The sequence below is a fragment of the Mustela erminea genome, chromosome 20, assembly GCF_009829155.1.
Source record: "Mustela erminea isolate mMusErm1 chromosome 20, mMusErm1.Pri, whole genome shotgun sequence".
Classification (NCBI taxonomy): Eukaryota; Metazoa; Chordata; class Mammalia; order Carnivora; family Mustelidae; genus Mustela; species Mustela erminea.
This window is the reverse complement of record NC_045633.1, coordinates 9,422,108-9,448,826: the sequence shown is the minus strand read 5'-3', so window position 1 is coordinate 9,448,826 and position 26,719 is coordinate 9,422,108. Positions and strand designations below refer to the sequence as shown.

At 49.7% G+C, this 26,719-nt stretch overlaps 1 protein-coding gene across 2 annotated transcripts in view; it reads left to right on the top strand.

Annotated features, from left to right (window-relative positions):
- Positions 1–1,228: 1,228 nt before the first annotated feature.
- The window catches only part of VPS35L (VPS35 endosomal protein sorting factor like), a 116,525-nt gene continuing 91,034 nt past the window's right edge, over positions 1,229–26,719 (top strand). For both annotated transcript variants that reach the window (XR_004281861.1, XM_032328016.1), the window contains exons 1-7: positions 1,229–1,335; positions 7,594–7,693; positions 9,516–9,671; positions 13,067–13,189; positions 15,783–15,807; positions 18,977–19,053; positions 22,342–22,470. Coding sequence is in view for 1 of the 2 variants with exons in the window: in XM_032328016.1 (XP_032183907.1) it covers positions 1,229–1,335; positions 7,594–7,693; positions 9,516–9,671; positions 13,067–13,189; positions 15,783–15,807; positions 18,977–19,053; positions 22,342–22,470 (717 nt within the window). In the remaining variant the exon portion in view is untranslated. The remainder of the gene's footprint in view (positions 1,336–7,593; positions 7,694–9,515; positions 9,672–13,066; positions 13,190–15,782; positions 15,808–18,976; positions 19,054–22,341; positions 22,471–26,719) is intronic.

Below are 26,719 nucleotides of genomic sequence, written 5' to 3'. Positions count from 1 at the left end.
CGCCCGGGGCACTCAGGCGCCTCAGGCCGGCCACCTGCAGGGGCTCCCGAACCGGGGCGCTGAGGTCAGGTTTGCTGGGACGGGACGGTCAAGCGGCTGCACAGCGCCCGACACCGTAAGCAGGCAGTACACGGCAGCTCTTAGGAAAACATCGGATTTATTTTAATCCGAGGACACACCGCAACACCTAAATTCTGTGGTCGAAACGCGGATTCACCTTTACGGAAACGTACAGCTTTGCCAAATTAGGTGACAAGCTAGAACCCTAACTTCCCTATGCGGTTTAGCTCCAGCTGAAGGCGGTCATCTCGGATCCACGGCAGCCCTTAGAGATCCGGGATGTTAATCCCGGGAGGGGGACAGCAGGGGAAAGCAGCGGCGGGGTAAGAACGGCTCCTATCCCAGGCCAACAGCGAATTAGCTGTAAATCCGCGCGAACCCCAGAGACCCTCTCTCCTCATCCCTAGCCACGGTTAAGATCTTCGCTGGGTCCGTGTCCTCCTCCTTCTCCGCCCCCAGAGGGCGCTGGTGGGCCAGGCAGCCGGCTGTCCCTTCCCACACCTGGCGCAAGTCCACGCTGCGGCACGCCTGGGGGGTGTGGGCGGGGAGGCTTCGATTGCCCTTCACAATCATGGCGTCGCGGATACCGCGGTGGATGTGAATCCGCTCCTTACTATCAGGGCATCTCGGCCGCTCTCCGCCAGTGTGCCTGGCCCGTCCCCGTTGTGGAATGACGGGCCTTCGGGGGAAGTAGGCCCACCCCTCACGATCATGGCATCCGACACGAGCTTCGGTAGTGTATTTGACTCTCGCAGTCACGGACCATTCACCGGAAGTGTGCCTGCTCCTTACAATCACGGCGCCCACTAGCGGCCCAGCCTTGGGTCTTCGATACTGGTGCCCATCCCAATAACAATAACGCCGGTGGACGTGGCAGCCTGGGATGTAAGGGAGAGCCCCTGTCCTTTACAGTCATGTCACTGGCAGACAGCACAGCCTGGACTTCGCGACACTGGCGTCCTCCTCCTTAACTATAACGCTCGCAGACGGTATAGCCTAGGCTTTGAAGGAATTGTGCCCCTCACAATCATGGCGCCAGTGACCAGCACAACGGAAGTCATGTGCCCCTCACAATCACGGAGCTCTCATAGCTTAGCGGGAGGGCATCTGCCCCTCACAATCATGGCGCTCCCAAGGCTCAGCTGGGCAGCATCTGCCCGTTACAATCATGGCGGCCAGAGCGGGGCGGGGCGAGGCGGCGTCTGGAAAGGAGAAAAGGGCCGGCTGCCCGGGTGCTAGTGCTCATGTGACTGGGAAGATGGCCGTCTTTCCCTGGTAAGGAAGAAGCGGCGGGTGGTCTTTGGAGAGGGGCTGTTTGTGCTGTCTCTAGGTCTGTCTCTGCGAGTGTGAGCGTGTGCGTGCGAGTGACTGAGAATTGCTCTCTTCCGCCGGTGCTGGTGGAGTCTCCCGTCGCATCCGCGGTGGTTTTGACCGCAGAATCCACGGCCACTACCCCGGGCCAGGGGAGGTCCCTGAGACAGGACGGGTGGAAACTTGGTTCCCTCCCGGGCACTCCTTCCCTGCACCTTCCAGGCCCCTCTCCATTCATTCGGTAAAGAAAACTCCAGTTCCCCGGCTGCCTGTTCCCCAGGTTCTGGGGCGCTGCATGCTGGAAAGGGAATGGTGGACTCAGCTCTGAGTCTGGATGATGCGGGACACCTGGCTGTTTGCTCTGCTACTCAGCTCACCTGGAGCACTCTTGATTTTTCTCACCCGTGGAATGGCTTCCGTTCGTCCCACCGCGTGCAATGCCCTGCGCCTGGGCACGGCGGATGTAAAGCCTTCACACATACGCCTTGGCTTCAAGGGCTTGACAGTTGAACCGAGCAGACACACAGAACAGAAGGGTCTCCAAACCAGGCATTAGGATGAGGCATAACCTCACCTGGAGGCTCGGGGAAGGCTCAGCAGGGGCAGAGTCTTAAATTGGGTTTTGGAGGTTGAATAGGAGCTCCTAACAGGTAGGACCAGCATGTGCTTTGGCTGACCGGCCTGTCAGGGCTCTCCTGACTGGAGTGGTTGGGAGTGATTGGTGCTGTGCCCCCCCCCCCGGAAGTCAGCAAAATGTGACGGTCACAGGGCGATTATTTATTTGGGGATGTGCGTTCTACCATGCATCTCAGAAAGGGAGATCGTCTTCTCATCTTTCTTTCCAAATGATGTGAAGTGGTTTACCTTGAATGAGTGAGTGAGCAAATGAAAGAATATACAGGCCTAGCCTCTAAAATAAATACAACCTTCTGATTTTATGCTTGATAAAAGCTGCCTTCCGTATGCCCTGCAGCTAGCTAACATGCAGCGATTTCCTTCCAAGCTCTTGGTACACTCCATCGGAATTGGACGCCACTGAGTTTCCTTGGATCTCATCACGTGAAGCACATTTTAGGGTACCATAAGGCTTAAACACCAAAACCAATGAGAAACACCTGGCCTCAATTAACTTGTCTGGAATTTTCTAATGAGAAAATCCAGGAAGATACTTTTTAAATCTGTGCATCCCAGTACATTTTTACCTGCAACTTTAAATCACAAACAGAGGTGCCATAAACCTTTTAACATCTGGGGTCTGCACAGCTCCTGATCTGGCCAATTCCAGACGCTTGGTGCTCTTTACAAGGGACCAAGGGGCACCTGGGTGGCTCAGTCCATTAAGCGCCCGACCCTTGATTTCGGTGCGTGATTTCAGGGTTGTGACCTAGAGTCCTGCATCCAGCCGGGCACTCAGCATAGAATCCACCTCTGCCCCTACCCCTTCCTCTATCTCTCTCTCAATAAATAAATAAATATTTTTTTCGAATAAAGGGACCAAGTTTTAACCTTTTCGTGCCTTGCATGGAGCTTGGCAGATAGTAGGTGCTCAGTAATATTCTGTGGCATGAATGAGGAAACAGAGAAGGTCTGCAGAGAAGAAAGGGGTCTCTTTCATTAAATTTGACATTTACGGGGTCTTTTTTGTGTGCACCAGGCTCTGTTAAGTGCCTAGTGTGCAGCATCTCATTTAGCCCTCAAAACAGCCCCATTTTTCAGGTGAGGAAGTGGAGGCAGAGAGGTGAAGCTGTTCGTTTGCCTAAAATCGGGCAGCCTGCCAGGAGCCTGAGGGTTGGAGCCCAGTGGCTGTCCCGAGCTCTTAACCATTCCCTGCAGCTAGACCTCCAATCCAGGTTCTGGGGTGCAGGTCTCCCCAAACCCCGCTATGTTGTCATGGGTCTTCCCAGAATGCCTCTTTCCACCCTCACTTTAACATCTCTGGTATATTTTGTCCGGGGCTAATATCTGTGAGGTCCAGGACACCGTGGGTCACCTTCCCTGTTTAATCCCGTGGTAATCCCCTAAAAACACCTGCTTTTTAGTCAAGAATTTCAACACCACTTTGAGACTTTTTTGGACCACCTTTGAGTACCCAGCGGCTTGGCGCAGCCAGGAGTAGAGGTGGGAAAAGTTGGCATCTGTGGCAGCCGCCAAGGACCCACCTGAGCCTTTAGCGTTGCGGGGAGCTGGGATCGTTGGGGTTTTTTTATCAGGTTCGTCTGCTCTCTTGAGTGGAAAAAGCAAAGTAGGGATGTTGGGAAAATGCCCGCTGGGGGGCGCTGTTGGCCTTACCAAAGACCCAGGCGTGGAAGACCAGGCTTCAGCATCTCAAGTTGTGGGGAAACGATTTAGGAGCCAAGAACAAATTTGAGGAAAAACAATGGAAGTGATAGAAAAATCAACAGATTGCTGTTTGACGTGGAATTTCTGAAAGGATAAATGTTTCCTTTTTTTTTTTTTTCCCAGAAGCCCTATTTTTTTTCCTCCTCCCCTCAAACTTAAAAAATTTATTTCAAATCTTGGTCCTTTAAAAAAAAAAAATATAGGGCTCCTGGGTGCTTTAAAGCCTCTGCCTTCAGCTCAGGTCGTGATCCCGGGGTTCTGGGATGGAGCCCCACATCGGGCTCTCTGCTTGGCAGGGAGCCTGCTGCAACCTCCCCCGCCCTCCCCAACCCCGCCTGCCTCTGCTTCCTTGTGATCTCTGTCAGATAAATAAGTGAAATCTTTTTTTTTTTTTTTAAATATTTTATTTACCTACTTGACAGAGATCACAAGCAGGCAGAGAGGCAGGCAGAGAGAGAGAGAAGGAAGCAGGCTCCTGGCTGAGCAGAGAGCCTGATGCGGGGCTCGATCCGAGGACCCTGAGATCATGACCTGAGCCGAAGGCAGCGGCTTAACCCACTGAGCCACCCAGGCGCCCCAATAAGTAAAATCTTTTTTAAAAAATAAATAAATTTTAAAAAAATAGACAAAAGCAGACAATTGTTTGAGGTTCTCAAGAGGACCCACAGGTGGTCTACAGAGCTCCTGCACCCGAGAATTGGGCTGCCTCCGTTTGCTTGTGTCCCTAAGCACTCTCTGCTGTCATCTCAACTCTATAAGCCTCAGCTTCTCTGCCTCCAAAACGGGCGTAATAAGAGCACCTGCATCAGGGGGTTGGTTAAATGAGGGAGGGCAGGGAAAGGGCTTGGCCGGCATCCCGGTATACAGTCAGCACATAATAAATGAGAACTATTACTTTATTCTGCATGTCAAGTTACCCTGCTCTTTTGAGACTGTGCTTTTCTCAGTTGTTGATTGATCTGTTGACGATTATGACGGGGATGAAAAACATTAGCAACCGAATTTCAGGTCTGATTACATTTCCACTCATTCTATTAATAATTAATTCCAAAATTCCATTGATGAAGTTAAGGATGATCGAAAGGAGGAAAAGCTTCGTTTGACTTTTAAATTCCGTTTAAAAAATGGATGGGTGTTACTCCAGTTTATTTATTCTGGAGGTCTTTGTTTATTTTATAAATCAAGGATTGGCTGGCCGCATGTCACAGGGAGTTTGGAAGAGCATTTTATATTTTTGGAGACGAAGACCGGGTGTGTTTGGTGTGACGCAGAGACATTAGGCAATATATCATGATAGGGTTTTTCCTTTCAAAACATAAAAATAAAAAGCAGAGCTCTACCCGTGTGGTTGACCTGACTGGCCTTCCTCTGTTCCTTCTCTCAGAGCCACAGTTAATTTAGAGAGGGATAGTCATGAAATGCCCTGGGATCCCCGTTCTCTTGTACTGAGTTAGGTTTCTGGGTTAGTGGGGCTCTGTAAGGCTGACAGGTTGCACAGCGCAGCTGGATTTGGGGTTCCTGCAAGGACTAAGGAATCCCCGGGGCTGGGAATGGGGCAGGATTGGGTTGGGAGGGTTGGAGGCTGAGGAATGTCATGACTGGCTCTATGTTCTTTGACACCCTGAGTATTTTCCAAGTTTTTAAAACCTGTTTCCCGGGACGCCTGGGTGACTCAGTTGTTAAGTGTCTGCCTTTGGCTCAGGCCATGGTCCCAGGGTCCTGGGATCAAGCCCTGCATCGGGCTCCCTGCTCTAAGGGAAGTCTGTTTCTCCCTCTGCCTCCCCCTACAACTGTGCTCCCTCTCTCTCAAATAAATAAAATCTTAAAACAAAACCTATTTCCCTTTTGATGAGCCCTTCTGGCTTTCAGCCATTTCTCTCTTCTTGATTTTTACCGAAGTTATTCAAGAGCCCCCAAGCTGCTCCTGCAACACTGGGCTTGGAAATGTCCGCACCCACATACCGCATTTCATGGCTCCCAAGTTCTGCCTTCTGCAGAACACCAGGACATGAGCGCAGTCCAGCCAAGCTCCCTGCCACATTATGATAGGAATCACCTTTCTTGTCCAGTAACCTGGTCCTGTTTCCATCTGAGGCCTCGCTAGACTGACATTCACCGTCCAAACTTCTAGCAGCTTCTGTTCGCAGTCAGCGGCGTGTTCTGGAGGAGGGTCAAGGCTTTTTCTGCAGCTCTCCTGACTCTCTGCCAGCCCTTGTGACAGTCGCCCATGGGGCTTTTCTGGTCTGTCTTGCAAAACCCTTCCAGCCTGTACCCGTTCCGGTTCCTGAGCTGCTTCCTCATTTTTAGGTATTTTCGGTGTACCCCCACTTCTCAGTCCCTGTTATCTTAGTCCATTTGGGCTACTGTTAAAAAAAAAAAAATCACAGGGTAAACTAACAAACAAAAGTATTTGTTTCTCCTGGGGGCTGAAAGTCTGGGATCCCGACACCTGCACCGTGTGTCTTCGCAGCATGGCGGGGGGCTCCCTGGGGTTCCTGTTCTCAGGGCTCTGATCCTCCTCATGAGTTCTCCCTTGTGACCTTATCATGTCCTGAAGGTCCATCTCCTCTAACATGATCATCTTTGGGGGTAAAGATTTCAGACCTTAGCACCTCTTTTCTGCTAGTTGTCGTGTCTTTTGTGCTCGCTTCGGATGATCATCTTTGGGGGTAAAGATTTCAGACCTTAGCACCTCTTTTCTGCTAGTTGTCGTGTCTTTTAATTTTACACGTATCTTAAATACCGTAAGTTATCATTTTTGGCTGTCACTAATCTAGTTTTACCCACGCCTTTATCTTTTATTACCATAAAGTAAGTATGGGTATATATGAGTGTGTACATATTACATATGTTTTGTTTTCAGTTGGGATCACTTTGTTTCCACATGTAGCTTTTCTTTTTCTTTTCTTTTCTTTTCTTTTCTTTTTTTTTTTTTTTTTAAGCATAGTCTGCTGTATCTGCTGGTCTCCGTTTTTCTTTAACTAGAAACCCTTTAGCCCTTATGACTGAAGGGTAGTTCCCGTAGTTACAGAATTGTTGGTTGGCAGGTCATTTCCTTGGGACCACCCCTTTGTCTGCTGGCTGTCATCTCTGCTGAGACGGCAGTCATTCTTTGAAAAGAGGGTCTCTTTTTTCCCTTCTAAGAAATCTTCTCTTTAGTTTTTAGTCATTTTACTACAAAAGTTCCAAGTCTGGTTTTAGTTGTGCTTTTGTACGGGTCCTGCTTGGGGCACAGGTGTTTCTTGAATCTGTAGCTTGATGTCTGTCATTTCGGCGTCATCCCTTCGAACACTGCTTCTGCCTGTTCTTTCTCTCTTCCCCTTTAGGGTTCCAGTTGTACGAGTGTTAGACCTTCCCTTTCCGCCCCTTAGCACCTTTCCCGCTGTTTGCTGTCCTTCCAATCTGTCTGCCCCATGTGCACCAGTGTGGATACTCGTTGCCCTCTTCCATCTCATGATCTCAGACGGATGAAAACCGCGTTCTCTTTGTCTGCTTCCTGCTTGGCTTCCTTCTCTGGCTTCATACAGCTTTTGTGAACCTTTTGCGGGGAAACCCAGGGCCCAATCTCTCCGTTTCCTGCACCCACTTCTCTTGAGAAGCTCTTCATTCAAGCCTCTGTGGTCTTGGGGGTGAGGTTGGGCAGGGGAGTTGACTTGACATCACTGAGTACCCTTGGTTCTGGTCTCTGGATACAGGTCCCGGATGCCTTGACAGCTACTTAGACCTTGAACTGAGTGTTAGAATTCTATTTAGCGTTTCTCGGTCTTGGTAGAAGTACCATGCTGCTGTAAACTGCTATATCCTTGAGGAAGTCTGAGCAAATGGTTCAAGTGTGTTCTGTGTCCCTCAGCTGATCCTTGTGTGCATTTTGCTATCTGCCAGGCATTCCAGGAGCAGGAACTACAAGGCTGAGTTTGCGTCATGCCGGCTGGAGGCTGTGCCGTTGGAGTTTGGGGACTATCACCCGCTGAAGCCCATAACTGTAAGTTAGTCAGGGGCTCCCTACCTGATACTCTCACTCCACAAAATTAGAGGCCCGGTCTGGGGTCTTTCCCATTTGCCCGCAGTAGCTGGTTTTGCATATTTATTTCTGCTAGTTTTTTATTTCCATTTTTTTTTGTGTGTGTGACGTTGACCTCACCCACTCATCATGTGCATTCTGCCCTTTCTCGTCTTCGTGAGGCTGACACAGCACGGGATGCCTTTGTTCCTGATGTGGACCTTCTTAATTTGCCGTGTGGAACATTAAGCATCTCTCTGATTCCCGTAGAGGATGCTGCCCTGAATAGCATCTTGGTCTACTTGTGAGTGATTAAAAAAGAAAAGAAAAGCAGGCAAGGGGTGTGGACGGTCCCCGTTTTTGGTGTGATCAAATCACCCGAGCTTGGTGTCATGGCGTCAGACCCTATGGGTTGAGGTCAAGGTCTCCAATAAGCCTGGCCTTGCTTGAGACACCCACTGCAAATATGGGGGACCCCAGGCCACCTGTGCTTCTGAGCAGCTGGCTGCATATCCAGATGTTCCCTGAGGTCTCCCTTGGGCTCAACACTGGACTAGAAAGACTAACAGACCTCCAGAAACTACTGTCCCTATAGGTTTATATAAAGGATACAAGTGAGAAGCAGCCAGCTGAGAGACACTTAGGTTGAGGTCCGGGAAGTTTCCACAGGGAGCTTCGAGCCCTCTGCCTGTGGACACGTGGTGTCCAACCACGAAGCTCCCCTGAGCTTTGGTGCGTCCACACTTCCTATTGGGGATTTTATTACATTGGCATGGGGGAGTGATTCCTTGGCCACGTGATCGAACCCCCTCTGCATCTCCCTCCCCTGAGGTCAGGCTGATAGCACGTGGCTGTGCTCACAGGCTGGGTCTCCGTCATGAGCAGCCCCCATGCTGCGGCATCTCGTTAGCTAAACTCCGGTATGACCCAGAGGCCTGTGAGTGATGGACACTCCAAGGAGGAGAGCCCCCTTTCCCAGAACCAGGGACAAAGGCCAATCAACTTGTCCTTTGTCCCTCTGCCCCTGGCCCCTGGGTTTTCATAGCTTCCTCATTACAAGTGGGGAGTGGAGCGCAACTGGCCCTTCTGGAATGTGGTCCTATTTTCAGCAGAAAGACTGGTTGGATCCTCTTGGCCCAAGGGTTCACTTCTGGTCCCGTCATCTGGAGTTGGGGACAGTTGGAGGCGAGTGGAACAAAGACATGGCTTCACACCCCAACACCTGCCCCCACCACCCCGCAGGACCACCAGCAGGTGGCATTGTGAATTTCTCCGAAAAGGAACCTTTTCATCATCGTCACCACTGCTTTGCGGTGATGACACAGTTCGGCAGCACCTCTGAGACTGCGTGCAGAGCGAGACAAACCTGGGATCTCGCGGTCCCCACTTCATGACCCTCCCTAGACCCTCGTCCCCTCGTGGATGACCTGACAGTCTTGTGAAGATGAAGTTTCTGATGCAGTAGGTCCCAGGGGAGCCCGAGAGTCTACGTATTTGAGCCGCTCCCTGGTGATGTAGATGCTGCCTGTCCAGGGACACACTTTGGGTAAGAGGGCTCGACAGGGGTGCCGTTAGAGCTCAGCTCCCGGGTCCCGATGGCCCTGTCTCTTCCTCACCCCTACCCTGCGCCTTCCCATCCTCCATAGCTAGGATTCTGAGTCATGTCCATTTGGCACAAAAGATAAGCCTCCCTGCTCCAAGCAAGGCTCCCTTCGACGAAGGGAATGAGCAAAAGCATATGTGAATATTTCTCTGGGAAAAGTCTTGGGAAACTTGCACTTGACCTCTCGGGTTCCCCCCACAGGTCACAGAGTCAAAGACCAAGAAAGTGAGCCGGAAAGGCAGCTCTTCTTCCACGTCCTCGTCGTCCTCCAGCTCCGTGGTGGACCCGCTGAGCAGCGTGCTGGATGGGACCGACCCCCTCTCCATGTTCGCAGCCTCGGCGGACCCCGCAGCCACGGTAACACGGCCGCCGCCGGTGGTGGGTTCTGCGGGGGCGGCAGCTTCTCATCTTTTTTGTTTTCAATCTGCAGGGGTCCCGCAGGGGGCAGGGGGGCGTTTTGTTTGTAGCAGTTCTGCTGACCAAGCCGCCCACAGGGTCTGGCTCTTGGAGGCCACTCGGCTTGGGGAGAGGCTGGAGCCGATCCTGGAAGCTTCTTCCTTTCTTTATGGAGGCACTTCCAAACTCATTTGTGGTTTTAATTTCACCCTTATAATTCCTTTATTTATTTATTTATTCTTAGTTAGGTAGGTAAGATGCTGATTTTTCACGTAAGAGAGTTAAGCACTGCCAATGAAGCCCGCGTCCTCTTGGCCGCCTGTGAGGGCATCCGTGATCAGTGTTTTCAGTGTCTCTTCAGTCGCTTTGTATCACTTTGTATATTCTTTCTTTTTTTTTTTTTTTTTTTTTTTTTTTAAGATTTTATTTACTTGATGGGGCACCTGGGTGGCTCAGTTGTTAAGTGTCTGCCTTCAGCTTGGATCATGATCCCAGGGTCCTGGGGTCGAGCCCTGCGTCAGGCTCCCTGCTCAGTGGGAAGCCTGCTTTTCCCTCCCCCACTCCCCCTGCTTGTGTTCCCTCTCTTGCGGTCTCTTTGTCAAATAAGTCTTTGGAAGAAAAAAAAAAAGATTTTATTTATTAGGGAGTGCACACACACACAAGCAGGGAAGCAGCAGGCAGAGGGAGAAGCAGGCTTCCCGATGAGCAGGGAGCCTGATGCGGGACTCCATCCCAGGACCCTGGAATCCTGACCTGGGCGGAAGGCAGACGCTTAACCTACTGAGCCACCCAGGTGCCCCTTCTTTGTATTTTCTTAGGGATCTATCTATAATAACAGTTTCTGAGTATTTATATACATATTCCTGTATGAGTAACATGTACAACAGTAACCAGATTTGCTGACCGCATGGCAGGCATTTTCTCGGTGTGTCCCCAGTGCTCACACTGCCGTGTGACAGGTGTTCTAAAGGGGCCCCCGGCAAGGAGGAGTGTGGATGCACTGACTTCGAGCCCAGCCAGGCTGACTTCAGAATCCACACTCTGAACCATCATTCTGGGCTGGCACTGTCCACTTTTTTTTTTTTCTTTTTTTAACTTGACGGGGTGTCTTGGAGAGCTTCCTGTGTTCATACTTAGGGAACAATCTTTTCTTTTTTTTTCTTTTTTAAGATTTTATTTATTTATTTGAGAGAGAGAGCATGAGAGGGGAGAAGGTCAGAGGGAGAAGCAGACTTCTCATGGAGCTGAGAGCCCAATGTGGGACTCGATCCTGGAACTCTGGGATCATGACCTGAGCCGAAGGCAGTTAGCTTAATCAACTGAGCCACCCAGGTGCCCCTTAGGGGGCAGTCTTCTTATTTTGAATGGCTGCCTTGCATCCTAAAAAAGGAATACTTACTTAATGCTGGACACATGGACTGTTCTGGTGTTCGCTTATGTTGGCTGTGGCATGCTGTGCATTGAATAGACCCATTTCTTGTGCACGTGGATTTCTGTGGGATACCTACTACTACTTTTTCTTCTTCTTCTTCTTTTTTTTTTATTTGACAGAGAGATCACAAGTAGACAGAGAGAGAGGGGGAAGCAGACTCCCCACTGAGCAGAGAGCCCGATGCAGGGCTTGATCCCAGGACCCTGAGATCATAACCAGGGCCGAAGGCAGAGGCTTAACGCGCTGAGCCACCCAGGCACTCCTTCTTTTTTATTCTTTTTAAAGGTTTTATGTTTAAGTAATCTCTACACCCAACATGGAGCTCAAACTCACAACCCAGGATTAAGAGTCACACACTCCACCCACTGAGCCAGCCAGGCACCCCCCCCCCGCCGCAGGGTATCTTCTTAGAAGTTCAATATTGGGCTACAGCAGTGGGTTCACAGTTTTGACAGCTGTGGCCAAGTCACTGTCCAGCATTCTAGCACCGCCGGCGGTGCCTGTCTTCCCACAGCCTTGCCGCCCGGGATATTCTCTGTAGTTGAACTCTGCCGTTGTGGTGGTTGAAAAATGATCATTTGCTGTGCCTTGATTCTTTCTTTCTTTTTTTTAAAGATTGCATTTATTTATTTGAGAGAGAGACAGAGAGTGAGCACGAGCAGGGTGAAGGGCAGAGGGAGAAGCAGACTCCCAGCTGAGCAAGGAGCCCAATGTGGGGCTCGATCCCAGGACCCTGGGATCGTGACCTGAACCGAAGGCAGAGGATCCACCCCCTGAGCCACCCAGTTGTCCCTTGTCTTTTTTTCCTAAAAAAAGATTTATTTGGGGCACCTGGGTGGCTCAGTGGGTTAAAGCCTCTGCCTTTGGCTCAGGTCATGATCTCAGGGTCCTGGGATCGAGCCCCACATCGGGCTCTCTGCCCGCAGGGAGCCTGCTTCCTCCTCCTCTCTGCCTGCGTCTCTGCCTGCTTGTGATCTCTGTCTGTCAAATAAATAAATAAAATCTTAAAAAAAAGGATTTATTTATTTTAGAGCATGAGTAGGGGGAGGGGATAATGGAGAAGGAGAGGGAGAATCCTCAAACAGACTCCCGCTGAACATGGAGTCTGTCTTGGGGCTCGATCCCACGACCGCCTTGAGGTCATGACCTGAGCTGAAACCAAGAGATGGGCACATGATGGTCTGAGCCGCCGAGGTGCCCTGAGTTTTTGCTGTTTGTGTACAGTGTGAAAACATGTCCCCCATGAAGTTAATACATGCATCACCTCACGTATTTACCTTTTTGTTTGTTTGTTTAATTTGGTGAGAGCATTTACATTGGACTCTCCTAGCAAATCTCAGTGTGGCTTTTTTGTTTTTTTTTTTAAGATTTTATTTATTTATTTGACAGACAGAGATCACAAGTAGGCAGGAGGCAGTCAGAGAGAGGAGGAAGCAGGCTCCCCGCCGAGCAGAGAGCCCGACGCGGGGCTCAATCCCAGGACCCTGGAATCATGACCCAAGCCGAAGGCAGAGGCCTCAACCCACTGAGCCACCCAGGCGCCCCACAAATCTCAGTTTTGCAATACCTTATGGTCAACTGCCGTCACCGTGTTGGCTTATGCTTTGTTTTTGTTTTTTCTTTTTTGTAAGCAATCTCTACACCCAGCATGGGTTATGCTTTGTTTTTAAAGACTGAAACGGAGGGCACGTGGGTGGTTCAGCGGGTTAAAGCCTCTGCCTTCAGCTCAGGTCCTGATCCCAGGGTTCTGGGATCGAGCCCCACATCGGGCGCTCTGCTAAGCAGGGAGCCTGCTTCCCCTCTCTCTCTGCCTGCCTCTCCACCTACTTGTGATCTCTGTCTGTCAAATAAATAAATAAAATCTTAAAAAAACTTAAAGACTAAAACGATACTGTGGCTGACGGCTTGTCTTGCCTGTCCTCAGGACAGCTCTAGAAAGAGACGAGACCGAGACGACAACGCCATCGTAGGATCCGACTTCGAGCCCTGGGCCAGCAAACGGGGAGAAATCCTCGCCCGCTACACCACCACGGAAAAGCTCTCCATCGTGAGTACCAGTGCGCTGCCGACTTGGGAGTAATCGTTTTGTCCCTGCGGTTCTGCCCCTGGTGGCGTGTGTAGGATTTTCCCTCACACCGGGTAATTCTCTGACTCCGGCCGGGTGTCCTGCAGCTCGGCTGTGTTCTGACACAGAGATACCGGGAGACGGCGTCGCTTCCCACATGTTAGGGGCCTGGTGCCTCGACGCCCTCTCCCATTTCAGCCGAGGGTCCCGAGTCCAGGTTGTCCGCTGTGCTTCCGGCCATCTGGCAGTGTGTCCGATCCCACCACCCCCTCCTCGGGTTCGGCTCGTTTGCTCGGTGGCTCACAGATCTCGGGAAACCGGGTCGCTCACTAGACTGCAAGGCTATTGAAGGTGGTAAATCAGCGTCCATTGGAAGAGAGACCTAGGGCAAGGTTCCGTACAAAGGACTTTCTGTCCCCCTGAAGTTTGGTGTCCTGCCTGGTGGCAGGTGGGTGCATTCTGTTCGCCAGCCTGGAAACTCTCGGAGCCCAGTCCTTTGGGGTTTTTATGGAGATTTCATTGCATAGACATGGATGGATTAAATCATTAGCCACTTGTGATGGATTCGACCCGCAGCCCCTCTCCCTTCCCTGGAGGTGGGGGTAGGACTGAAAATTCTAATCCTTTGATCACCTGTTTGCTTCCCGTGGAAACCAGTCTCCATCCGTAAGGTGGGTCCAAAAGCCAATGAACAGAAGACCCCTTCACTGCGCTCATCTCTTGGTTTCCAAGGGTAGTAGGAGCTTCTGTGCCAGGAACGGGATTTCTTACAGATCGCGGCATCACAGTGAACGTTGCCCCAACTCCTGGGCTCCGTACTTTCTTCTCATCGTGTCCGTGTTAGTTGGGAGAAAACTGTGCTGATTGATGTCTCAAAAAATGTGTCAAGAATCCGGGCTCTGGCACAGTTCAGGGGAAGAACTGGACCTGTGGAACCCTGTCTGGGGAGGTCTCGGGCGGTGAGGAGCCCCCTCCCCACCCCCAAGAAGGTGTACTTTTTGCCATGGCTCTGGTTTTCTTCCAGAACTGGAAGTTCGGTTTCTCTTGGTGGCCACAGAGCAGAGTGATTGACCCTGAGCTGAGACCCGAGACTGGCTGGGGAAAGCAGGGCCATGGCTGGGTTACTGGTATCACTGAGGAGAACAAGGTTCAGGAACTTAAACCAAAACCCTATTGGTGTTGTAGGGAGGACTGATGTTTCTCTCTTGACTCTGCAAAGCAGCCGGGAGGTGGGTGGTCTGGGGCTGGAACGGCAGCTCTTTCTGTCCTGCCCTGTCCAGGGTCCCCTCATGACCAAGTTGTTGGAAGAAGGCAGAGGGAAAGTAGGATGGATCCTCGCTCATTTGAGGACCCCTCCCAGAGTCCCACATTGACATACCCATTGAATTTGTCTTTTTTTTCCCCCCCTAAGATTTTATTTATTTATTTGACAGAGAGAGATCACAAGCAGGCAGAGAGGCAGGCAGAGAGAGAGAGAGAAGCAGGCTCCCCGCTGAGCAGAGATCCCGATGCGGGGCTCGATCCCAGGACCCTGAGATCATGACCTGAGCTGAAGGCAGACCCTTAACCCACTGAGCTACCCAGGCGCCCCCGTTGAATGTGTCTTGAAGGTCTTCACAGGCCAGACACAGGTAGAAGGACGCTGGGAAGTGGGGGCCAGTGTGCCCGTCAGAAGTCGGGGCTGTGAGTAGAAGGGAGCGGTGGGCGGTGGGCGGTGGGAAAGCTCTGCCCCCATTCCTCTCTTCCCGGCTTCCTTTCAAGGCTTGCATCGGGTGAGGGGCTGCAGGCAGAATCGTTGGACTAGGCATTTTGTTCTGATTCTCTGAAAGCATTGAGTTACTTGAGAGCAGTGATTTTCCAAGCAGGAGTAATTTTACCCGCCAGGGGACACACAGCAATGTCTGGAGGCATTTCCGGTTGTCACAGCTGTGAGGGTGTGACTGGCATCTAGTGGGTAGACCAGGGATGCTGCTAAATGTCCTGCAGTGCCCACCACCCCCCACCCGGCTTTTCCAGTCCAGAATGTCAGTGGCGCCAAGGCCGTGAAACCCTCATCGACAGTAAGCCAAAGGCCACCCCCGACGCCAGTGCCCCCAAAATTGTGCCACTTGTTGGCTCACTTTGTTCTGAATTGTGTGGAAATTTGAATCTGCCGTCGTTTCTAGTGAGCTGCGTTTTCCTCCTTTGATTAAAGAGTTCTGTTCTTGGGGCGCCTGGGTGGCTCAGTGGGTTAAGCCTCTGCCTTCGGCTCGGGTCATGATCTCAGGGTCTTGGGATCGAGCCCCACATCGGGCTCTGTGCTCAGCAGGGAGCCTGCTTCCTCCTCTCTCTCTCTCTCTGCCTGCCTCTCTGCCTACTTGTGATCTCTTTGTCTGTCAAATAAATAAATAAAATTAAAAAAATAAAAAAAGAGTTCTGTTCTTCATGTGGGTAAGTAAGTAGCCTTTGTCAGAAAACACCGAGTTGTGTTATCTTTGTGCTCCTTGAGTGATTAAGTACCTTCCAGGGTTTTTGTTGTTGTTGTTGAAGAAACTAGTCAATTTAAAATACTAACAAATTATTTTTGCCTCTGCAGAATCTGTTTATGGGATCTGAAAAAGGTGAGTTTTTGTTGCTGTTACTGGCTCGGCGGGGAATTCTCCCATAAGCTTTTGTATAATTTCACAGAGGAAAACAGTCTGTGGTGTCCTGTCTGGTGTTGAATTCCAGTAAGGCTGTCCTTTCCTCGGTCATGCATGGACTTGGTAGAGTTGGACTACAGACTTAGGGGATGAATGGGGCGGGGAGAGAAAGACCGAAGGAGTTTCTAGCAGTAAAACAGGGGTCCCTGTCTGATTTTACGGAGCAGCGGCAGTCTTCTCTTGGTGCCTCCTCACCCGCTGGGGAATCGTAAAATTCTCCTTTCTGTCACTTTGCCTTAGGTCTTGACCCCCCAGCCCGCACCCCAGGTGAGAAGGCAGATCCGCTGGGGACGGGAGTCACAGTCTTAGTGGCCACTGGTCCCGAAACACTGTAGTCACGGTCAGATTCTTTGGGCTAGTGCGCCTCAAACTAGCTTTGCAGCAGGCTCACCTGAGCGACTTTCAAACAAAAACCGCACTGTGGGGGGCGGCGCCTGGGTGGCTCCGTGGGTTAAAGCCTCTGCCTTCGGCTCAGGTCATGGTCTCAGGGTCCTGGGATCAAGCCCCACATCGGGCTCTCTGCTCAGTGGGGAGCCTGCTTCCCCCTCTCCCTCTGCCTGCCTCTCTGCCTACTTGTGATCTCTCAAATAAATAACTAAAATCTTTAAAAAATAAACAAAACGCACTGCGGGCTGCACTTCACTTGCTGAATTTATTTTGAGGAGTGGGACCCAGGTATTGCCTTTTTTTTTTTTTTTTTTTTTTTTAAATAAGTTTGTTTATTTGAGAGAGCGTGAGCCCGGGGTGGGGAGGGGGAGAGGGAGAGAGAGTCCTAAGCGGACTCCGTGCTGAGTGCGGAGCCCAACGAGGGGCTCCATCTCATGATCCTGCAATCATAACCTGAGGCAAAACCAAGAAGTGGATGCTTACCCGATTGTGCCAGCAGGACACTCCTGCAAAGTGCTTTTTTTGGAGCTCCCAAGTGATTCTGAGGCAGCTGACACAGCTCGTGAACCCCTGGGGTGCAGATGAGCACAGCTGTGGTTTCTCTGCAGATCACTAGTACGGCAGCTGCAACCCGCCCTCGTCCTCTGCAGGTGGGAGCAGCGCTTCGGACATCAGGAGAGCGGGGGTGCCTTTGTTAGGGCTGTAACTTTGACCCCAAACCGTGAAAAAGTAAGTTCTACTGTTGGATATCTTCCAGTTTGCAAACATCAGAAGGACTGACGAGGTCACTCGCTGGTGAGAGTGCATAGCAGGAAGGCTCTCATGCTGCCAGTGGGAGTGTAAAGCACTCTTGTGGTGTCTATTAAAATTGAAGTTGGGCCAACCTTGTAACTCAGCAGTTCTGTTAGGATATGCTCTAGATCAGAAATCAGCAAACTCTGTCCTACAGGCCAGATCTGGCCCCCTGTTTAAGCTTGTAAATAAAGTTTTATTGGAACCCAGCCATGCCTGGTTGTTCCCATATTGCCTGTAGCTGCTTTTGTGCTGTCGTGGCAGAGATGAGTACCTGGTACAGACGATGTCTCAACAAAACCTAAAATACATCTGGCCCTTTAAAGAAAGTGTTTTCCAACTCTCTCCAAATTCCATGGTTTTTTTTTGTTTGTTTGTTTTTTTTAGATTTTATTTATTTGACAGAGACACAGCGAGAGAAGGAACACAAGCAGGGGCAGTGAGAGAGGGAGAAGCAGGCCTTCCTCCAGGCCCAATGCGGGGCTCCCTCCCAGGACCCTGGGATCATGCCCCGATCTGAAGGCAGACACTTAACAACTGAGCTACCCCAAATTCCGTGTTTTTCTTAAAGTGTGGTCCAAGGGCTAGTAGCATTGACACCATTTGGGAGTCATTAGAAATGCAGAGTCTCAGGCCCTGCTGTGGCTACTGTGGTGTATTCACACAGTGTAAAATAATAAACAGCAGGGCAACAGCTCTGTGTAACGACGTGGATGAATTTCTTCAAGTAAAGATAACGGTGACCAGGAAGCAAGACCATATCCGGGCTGGGTGGTGGGCACAGGGTTTTATAATTACCTGTTAAAATGTGCGTGTGTGCCCTTTCTGTATAATATTTCAGATTGAAAGGAACAGTAGAAACGAGGCTAAAAAAAAAAAAAAAACATTATTTGGAAACTTAAGTAGTCGTTTTTTTAGTAATTAAGTAATGCACTGTGCTCGCGGCCTGTTCCCAGACAAATCTTTGAGTTAATACCAGATCGAAGAAGCCAGTGCCTGCAGAGAACGAACTTGTGTTCCTGAGAGTGGGTTTGGAGGGCCGGAGCAGGGGGAGCTCAGCTCTAGAACAGAAGCCCCTTTCGGATGGGGAAAGGTTTCTGAGATGAGGCCTGTTGGACAGAAGAGCCAGCTGGACAGACAGCCTCATCCCGTGGCTGGCTCGCGGCCTGGAGGACCTCCCTTTGCCTCTGTCCGGCCACCCACGGATGGGATGGTGGGAATCGGCTGAGAGGTGATGGGAGGAGGCGGCCTTGGAAGCCCTGGTGCTGGGCAGACGTGAGGTGGTGGCTTTAGTGTCAGAACGTGACAGTCTTGCACCGAGTCCGAGCCTGAGGGGGCCTTTTGTTGGTGGGAGACAATTGCATGATGGAGTTTTGGCGTCCTTCTCTGGTCTGCCTTTCTTTTCTTTTTTTTTTTAAAGATTTTATTTATTTATTTGTCATAGAGAGAGAATCGAGAGCAAGCACAGGCAGACAGAGTGGCAGGCAGAGGCAGAGGGAGAAGCAGGCTCCCCGCCAAGCAAGGAGCCCGATGTGGGACTCGATCCCAGGATGCTGAGATCATGACCTGAGCCGAAGGCAGCTGCCTAACCAACTGAGCCACCCAGGCGTCCCTGGTCTGCCTTTCTTTAGAAAACAAACGATTTGGGGAGAAGTTTATAAAGACCGAATAGAGTGTGGGCCCATTTTGAGGCTGGCCTGCTGAACTCTGGGGGCAGCTTCTAGGCAAAAATGTTTCCAATGGCACTTTGGTTCCGTAAGGATGAGGTTTTCCAGATCTCGGAGTTGTCTATAACGAAGTTGGTCCCTGGCCCCCTTATTCACGTTGAAGCAGAGAGTCAGAGGTGCCTTCCTTTGGGGTGTTGGGGACAGAGAAAGCCACCTGTGTGACGGGAATCCATTCTGTTCAGGCAAAGCCGGGACTGCCACGTCTGCGATGTCGGAGAAGGTTCGGACGAGGCTGGAGGAGCTGGATGACTTTGAGGAGGTGAGCGGGCGAGTCGTCGGCTGGGCTGAGCGCGGGCAGAGTCAGGCCTTCCGTTTCTCCTGCCAAGTGCGATGCATTTCAGGGGCCGCTCTGCGATGCATTCCCACGCCGCACATTGTGCTCGTACCCCGCAAGCCACCCGCCGACCCAGGGAAAGCGGCCAGCAGCCGTGCAGGGGGCTGAACGCGCAGGAGCTGCCTTCGGCTGGTTTTCCGAAGGCGTCTTCTCACTGTGCCGCCCGTGCAGACCCGGGTCATGCGGGGACAGGGTCTCCCTGGAAAAGTCAGCTGCAGCCACCTTCCCCGGGAAGCGCCTCGCGCGGTGTAAAGATCATACCTTGTGCAGGGGTTGCACGGGGCTGTGCCTCCGGCTTGCTGTGCCTTCCACGAACCTGTCAGAAAACATGCTTTTGGAGAACACAACTCATTGTCCAGCTCTTAAAAGTTGATGAATTTCACATACAAATCTAATTTTTTTTAAAATTCCACCTGATACTTGAGGGTTCACATTCCTGCATTTAACCAGGGCGTGCGCCGTCCAGGTTCTGCAGCGCTTTCTGTCCCGTTCACTCAGGAGCACCACAGGCCTGGCCCCTGGAGGCGGGGGAGTCTGTGTCCCCTCGGATGGCCTTTAGAGAGGTCGCCTAGCGTCCTGAGTAAGAGACTCTGGAGCCAGACTGCCTGAGTTTGAATCTCGGCTCTACCGTTGGGCAGTTCAGGATTTGGGGCGAGGGGCTTAACCGCTCTGTGCCTCAGTTTGCTTATCTCTAAAATGGGGGACGCTGCCTAGTACCTGCCTCTTAGGGCTGTTCGAGGAATGAAGTAAGTTCACGTGTACGAGGCGCTTGGACCAACACCCAGTGCGTGCTGGGCGCTCCTGCCCGTTGCCGTGAGCATGGGCTGAACCTGAGTCTGGAGGCCTGAGGCGCGGTGCCCGTGGGCAGTGCCTTTCCTTTATCCGCGTCCCGAACAAAACATGAGCATGAAGAATAGAGCTGTGGACCCAGTGGTGATGCTCTGAAACCCACACAGGGCCGTGTGATGGCAGGGGCCATCGCTCTGTGCTGCTGCTTGCCCCTCGGCTCAGCTCTGCGAGCAGAGCCCTCGGGTGCTCGGAAAAGTCTCTTAGTCCGCCCTCTCACTGCCCAGTTCTGAATCCGGGGGCCCGGGAGCCTCGGTCCGCATATCCTCAGCCAACCTGGGCTGGCAGGAGGGGACTCGCTGAGCGTTTGCATCGAAGCTCTTCAGTCCGAGTGTCACTTAAGCAGGCTTCAGCTGCAAATGGGGCGTCTGTTGAAGGGTGCGGGGCCACTGCCTGAGCCGGAGGGCATGGTGGTCTGGAGCCGGGAGTTAAAGAATCACCCAGATACCTAGCCAGCCGTCCTCTGCCTCTCTCGGTTCTCTGTAGCCTCCTGTCACTGACTCTATCCGTGTCGGTCCCCCCCCCCCCGCCCCGCACCCCCTCCCCTGATTGATTTTCTTGCTGCCCTTCGCTCACAGCCGCAGATGGCTGCCCCCTGGCTTCTAGGCGAGCATCGCTTACAAGTCAGGGCAAGGCTGGATTATACAGTGCTAACAGGTGAGCCTCTGATACCCTAACACGGGCTTCTTTCTTCCTCACATGACTCAGCCTGTGAGGTGACAAGTGCACACCGTCTTGAGATGCCGCCGTCTCCACAGATGGCTTCCAGGGTCGTCACTGCCTTCTTACCCCCTTAGCCTAGAAGGACACGTGCCACTGTGCGCACAGCCCGGTGGCCCAAATTAGTCACGTGGCTCTTCCTTCTGCACAGGGACAAGGAGGGCCCTATCTTGCAGTTCAGGGGGCCTGTTGGAATCAGTCCAAATTTCCTGAACCTTCTGCTTGTATTTCTTTATTAAAGAGGTCTTCCCTTTGGATTCCAGGGAACACTGATAGAAAAAAGATTTTTGGTTCACGGTCTCTTGTGGGTTAAGAGTTCCCTCAGTGCTGGGAGCTTTGTAAATAAATAACCCCTTAACAATAGCCCAGGGTTAGTAAGCACCGCCACGTGCCCGAGGCTGTGCTAAATCTTTACCTTCATTGTTTATTCTATTAGATGAGCTTGCTTTCCTTCTACCACAGCTTTTTGTTGTGTTCTGCTCTCTGTCCTGAAGGCACTTCCTCTGGTCTGGTTAACAGCCCCCACCCCCACTTTCCCCATTGTCCAGTAACACTTGCACACCCTTGCGTGTTTGTCTCCAGCATCCCTTCCTCCCGGAAACTGTTTTTTTTTTTTTTAAGCTTTTTTTGTTTAACAGAGAGACTGAGAGCAAAAGCAGAGACAGCTGCGGAGGGAGAGGGAGAAGCAAGCTCCCCACTGAGCAGGGAGCCTGATGCGGGACTCAGTAGATCTCAGGACCCTGAGATCATGACCTGAGCGGAAGGCAAATGCTTAACTAAGAAGGAGCCACCCATGCGCCCCCCAGGAAACCATTCTCGACTACCAGTCTAGAGTCCGTTCCTTTGTTACTGTATTTCTTCCATTCTGAGATAAACATTTTCCCCACATTTGAATATCCCTGAAATTGGGCTGTGTCTCTCAAATAGCGCATGTCTGTGATTGGCATGTTTTTTTTTCCTTAGTGATACACAAAGAACTGTGTTTCCTCTTGGGGCCCCTGGGTGGCTCAGTGGGTTAAAGCCTCTGCCTTCAGCTCAGGTCATGGTCTCAGGGTCCTGGGATCGAGCCCCACATCAGGCTCTCTCCTCAGCAGGAAGCCTGCTTCCCTCTCTCTCTCTGCCTGCCTCTCTGCCTACTTGTGATCTGTCTGTGAAATAAATAAGTAAAATCTTAAAAAAAAAAAGAATTGTACTTCCTATAAAGGGCACTTCTGATTAAGTGATGTATGGTGTAGGTTTTCATAAAATTGTTTTCTCTGGAGCATGTATCTCTGTTTATATTAATATCCATCTCATCTATACATGAAACTCTGTTAGTGCAGAAGTAATGTCTTTTTGCTCATCTTTGTGTCTTGGGCCTCCGGTGGCCCACGCCGGGCACACAGTGGTTCCCAATGATTACCTGAGTCACTGAGCTGAGGGTTGACTTAGGTCTGACTTGCTCCAAGGTCAGTCTGAGTGACCACCCTCTGCCTCTTTGCCCAAAACCTAACCTCTTCAGTCGCAAGACGAAACTATCAGTCCTGGTGGGGGGTATGAGAAAAACTTAGAGACCGAAGCTCAGCCAGTACTCAGTATTGTTCGCAGAGTGGTGGCCAAGTGATGTTTTTCTTTTGGTGCTGACACCTTCCTACTTTCTGCCCACAGGGATCCCAAAAGGAACTGTTGAATTTGACTCAACAGGATTATGTGAACCGCATTGAGGAGCTCAACCAGTCGCTGAAGGACGCCTGGGCCTCGGACCAGAAAGTGAAGGCTCTAAAAATAGTCATCCAGGTCAGGTCTAGTGATTTTTTTTTTTTCTTTCCCCATAATTTTCTGTGTAAAACTCCTATATAGATAATTGAGGTTTTTCACAGGCCTGCCTTCAGGGTCTTACCCTACTTTTTTTCATCTGTTCCATTTTCACATACTTCCTTTGAAAGGACATGATGATGAATCTGTGTTTTTATGAGATGACCATTTCCAGGGCCACCATGTACAGCTGCACAGGTTGTGTACTGCACAATTCCAGGACCTTCAGCTTGAATTACAAAGTAAATTATTTCTCCTGGATTGTGCAGTTCCTTGGCCCTGATACATCTGCTGATGCATTTATGATTTGTACAAACCAAAGACTGACCAACTGTCATGGGTTTCTTTGATCAGATTTCCTTTGTATTTTTGGGACTCATGGTTGTCTGTCCCTGGTATGTGCATTTTTGGCTCATATCCTGCATAATTACGTGATAAAACATATTGATGGTGTTAGGAGAGGTACATTTGTTGAATCCTTTTTTTTTTGACAAATTTGTTGATCCATGACAGCTCTTGGATCACAAGATCAAGTTCTGTAAGGAAAAGAGCTTAATCAGTTTCTTGACCCTTCAGGTCATTGTCTCTTGGCAAAGGATGCTCAGAAGTACATGGTAAAAGGACTCACGTGTGCATTACAATTTTCAGAGCAGAGTTCGGTTTCTGAACAGCCATTTCAGTTGAAAAGGACAGTCCTGTCCTTGTTCAGTGTCGTGGCAACGTGACATTTGTTTTCCCTCCTGTTGATTTGGAGAGAGGGATAGAGCCTGGAAGTCTTGACACTGGGTGGTTGAAGTCTTTTAAGTTGACACTTTGGAGAGCAGGTGGAAATTTTTTTTTTTTTTTGGTGTTTAATGATAAAGGCAAACCTGAGCTCATTTCCCTTCGATCACTGTTTTTAGTTTATAAAGTAAATACTCCCAAAGAAGAGTCCTCTCATCCTTGGTACACGTGATGGGGGTTGCTTGCTGAGTGGCTCAAGTAAGAAAATATTAAACTAAACAAGCACTTCTTCAAAGTATTTTTATTGGCAACACCTCCCCATAAAGGGCTGGGGTGTAGAGAACTTGATGTCCAAGAGTTTTTAACATCTGGAGAAGATTTAATCCATGTCTTCTCAGAGAAGAGAACCATGGAAGTGTTTCATTAACTCCACATCTGTTAATAGTAACTATTTTACTTCCGATACTTGAAAGGCTGCTTCTTTAGCCAAAAAAGAGAATCCGGGGTTGGGGGGCAGCGTACAGAGACGTGAGCACAGTTCACTTTATTTGCTGTGTAGTAAGGTATTCTGTAGTGTGGTGGTTTTATTGAAATGTATTTCAGTGATTGTTAGGGAGTTACTTAATTATTATACATTTCAGTTTTTTTTTTGTTTTTTTTTTTTTTAAATATTTTATTTATTTATTTGACAGAGATCACAAGTAGGCAGAGAGGCAGGCAGAGAGTGAGAGAGGGAAGCAGGCTCCCTGCTGAGCAGAGAGCCCGATGCGGGACTCGATCCCAGGACCCCGAGATCATGACCTGAGCCGAAGGCAGCGGCTTAACCCACTGAGCCACCCAGGCGCCCTATACATTTCAGTTTTAAGGCATGTCCTTACCCCCTCCCCCAAATTCCCTCAAGTCTGTTTCCAGTCAGACCTTGACACTTCCAGCCCCAGTAAACCACCGATCTGCTTTCTGACCACAGATTCACCTTCCCCGGAATTTCCTGGGATCATTCAGTATGTAATCTTTTGCCTCTGGATTCTTTAACTTGGCGTCATGTGTGTGAGGTCTGGCCATGCTATAGTGTCAATACTTTGTACCTTTTTACTGCTGAGTAGTATTCTGTTGTATAAAGAACCACATTTTACTTACGCGTTAACAAGTTGCTGGCCACCGAGGTCATTTCCACTCTGGCTGTTTCGAATGATGCCACTGTGGACATTTGTGTACAAGTCTTTGTGTGGACACATGCTTTCATTTCTCTTGGGTAGATTCCTAGGAGTAAAGTCGTGAGTCCTGTGATAAGGGAATGTGTAACTTTCTGAAAAATGGCCGAACCATTCTGTGTTTGCATCCCCACCAGCCGGGCGCGAGGGTTCTAGTTCCTCGATATGTTTGCCAACACTCGCGTTACTGTCTGTCACTTCGAAGACAGTCACCCTAGTGGGTTTGAAGTGGTCTCTCACTGGTGTTTTTAATTTGCATTCTGTGGGGATTGATGAGATTAAGCTGCTTTTCATATGCTTATTGGCCATTTTTATATCTTTGTTAAATGAAAGATTTAATATGACTTGCCCATTTTTAAAACCACATTGTGTTCTTGTGGAGTTGTAACAATTCTTTATCCTCAGTAAAAGTTCCTTATCAAGTAGCTCATCTACAAGGATTGTCTCCTAGTCTGTGGCTTGTCTTCATTTTCATAATAGTGTCTTTTGAAGTGGACGAGTTTTTAGTTTTAGCGAAATCTGATTTAGCATTTGTCTCTCTTTGGCTCATGCTTTTGGAGTTGTAGCTGACCACTCTTTGTGTAACCCAAGGTCCTGAGAGTTTTTTCTTTGTTTTCTTCTAGAATTTTTTTTTTTTTTTAAGATTTTATTTCTAAGTAATTTCTACACCTAGCATGGGGCTCAAACTCCCAACCCCAAGATTGAGAGTCACAAGTTCTACCAACTGAGCCAGCCAGGCACCCCTCTTCTAGAAGTTTTATCATTTTAGCTCCTACATCTAGGTTTATGGTTCATTTCGAAGTGATTTTATGTCTAGTATAAGGGTCTAGATTTATTTGTTTCACATATGGATATCTGGTTGTTTCAGCAGTATTTGTTAAAAGACTGTCTTTTCCTTATTGAATTATTTTGGAACCTTTGTTAAAGTTATCTGACCATAAATATAGGGGTTTATTTCTGGATCTTTTTTTTTTTTAAAGATTTTACTTATTTATTTGACAGAGAGATCACAAGTAGGCAGAGAGACAGGCAAGAGAGAGAGGGGGAAGCAGGCTCCCCATTGAGCAGAGAGCCCGACGTGGGGCTTGATCCCACGACTCTGAGATCATGACCTGAGCCAGAGGCAGAGGCTTAACCTATTGAGCCACCCAGGCGCCCCTGCTTCTGGACTTTTAAATTAATTCCGTATATCTGTCTAAGTCCGTCCTCATGTAGTACCATGCTGTCTTGGTTACCATAGCTTTATGATAAATTTTTTTTTTAAGATTTATTTGAGAGGGCACATACACGCCAGTACAGTGGGGAGGGGCAGAGGGAGACGGAGAGAATCGTAAGAAGACTCCATGCTGAGCACAGAGCCTGACACGAGACTCAGTCTCACCACGCAGAGATCAGGACCTGTGCCAAAACCAAGAGTTGGACCCTTAGCGGACTGCACCACACAGGTGCCCCTGTGGTAAATTGCGAAACTAATACTAAAAGTATTTAACTTGATTCTTCCCCTCCCCCCCAAAATTATTTTGGTTATCCTGGGTCCTTTTTATTTCTATGTGATTTTTTAGGATCAGCCTGTCAGTTTCTTCTACCCACTGGGGGATAGATTCTGATGGGAATTGTGTTGGCTTTGTAGGTCGGTTAGAGAGATTTGCCATCTTAACAGTAGTAAGTCTACTGATGCCTAAAATACCATTTTTTCTGCCCATGGACATCTGGTTTTTCCTTTTCTTCTTCCTTCATCGTTATGAACGATGTTACCATGGTCGCTCTTGGACGTGTCTGCTGGCCTCTCTGGAGAGGAGGGCCTATAGCTGTGAGTGGAATTGTTGGGGGTCGGGTCTGTGCCTCTTGAGCTTGACCTAGCGATGCTGGATGGCTTCCCCATGCAGCTGTGCCTGTGCGCTCCCAGTAGCAGTGGGGCCGTGTGAGTCTGCTTCCCAGCGTCCTCGCGACGTTTAGTATGAGCAGACTTTCTGTTTTCATTTTTCCAGTTGAGGAGGTAATAACATCCTATCGTGTTGTGGTTTTAATTCGCAGTTCCCTGATTGTAATAAGATTGAGCCTCTTTTCACGTGTTTATTGGCCGTTGGGGTTTCCTTCTCTCGTAAAGTGGCTTTTGTTGATTCTTCTTGCTCGTTTTTTCTGTTAATGTTGTTTGTATTTTTTTAACTTATTTTTAGGATTTTTTTTCCCCACGTAGTCTCAGTAGGAATTGTCTTCTGATTAGTCCGCTTCCTTCTCTCCATCCATCTTCATTTCTTAGTTCGTGGCTGTAAGTTATGTTTTACTTTATCCTTTTG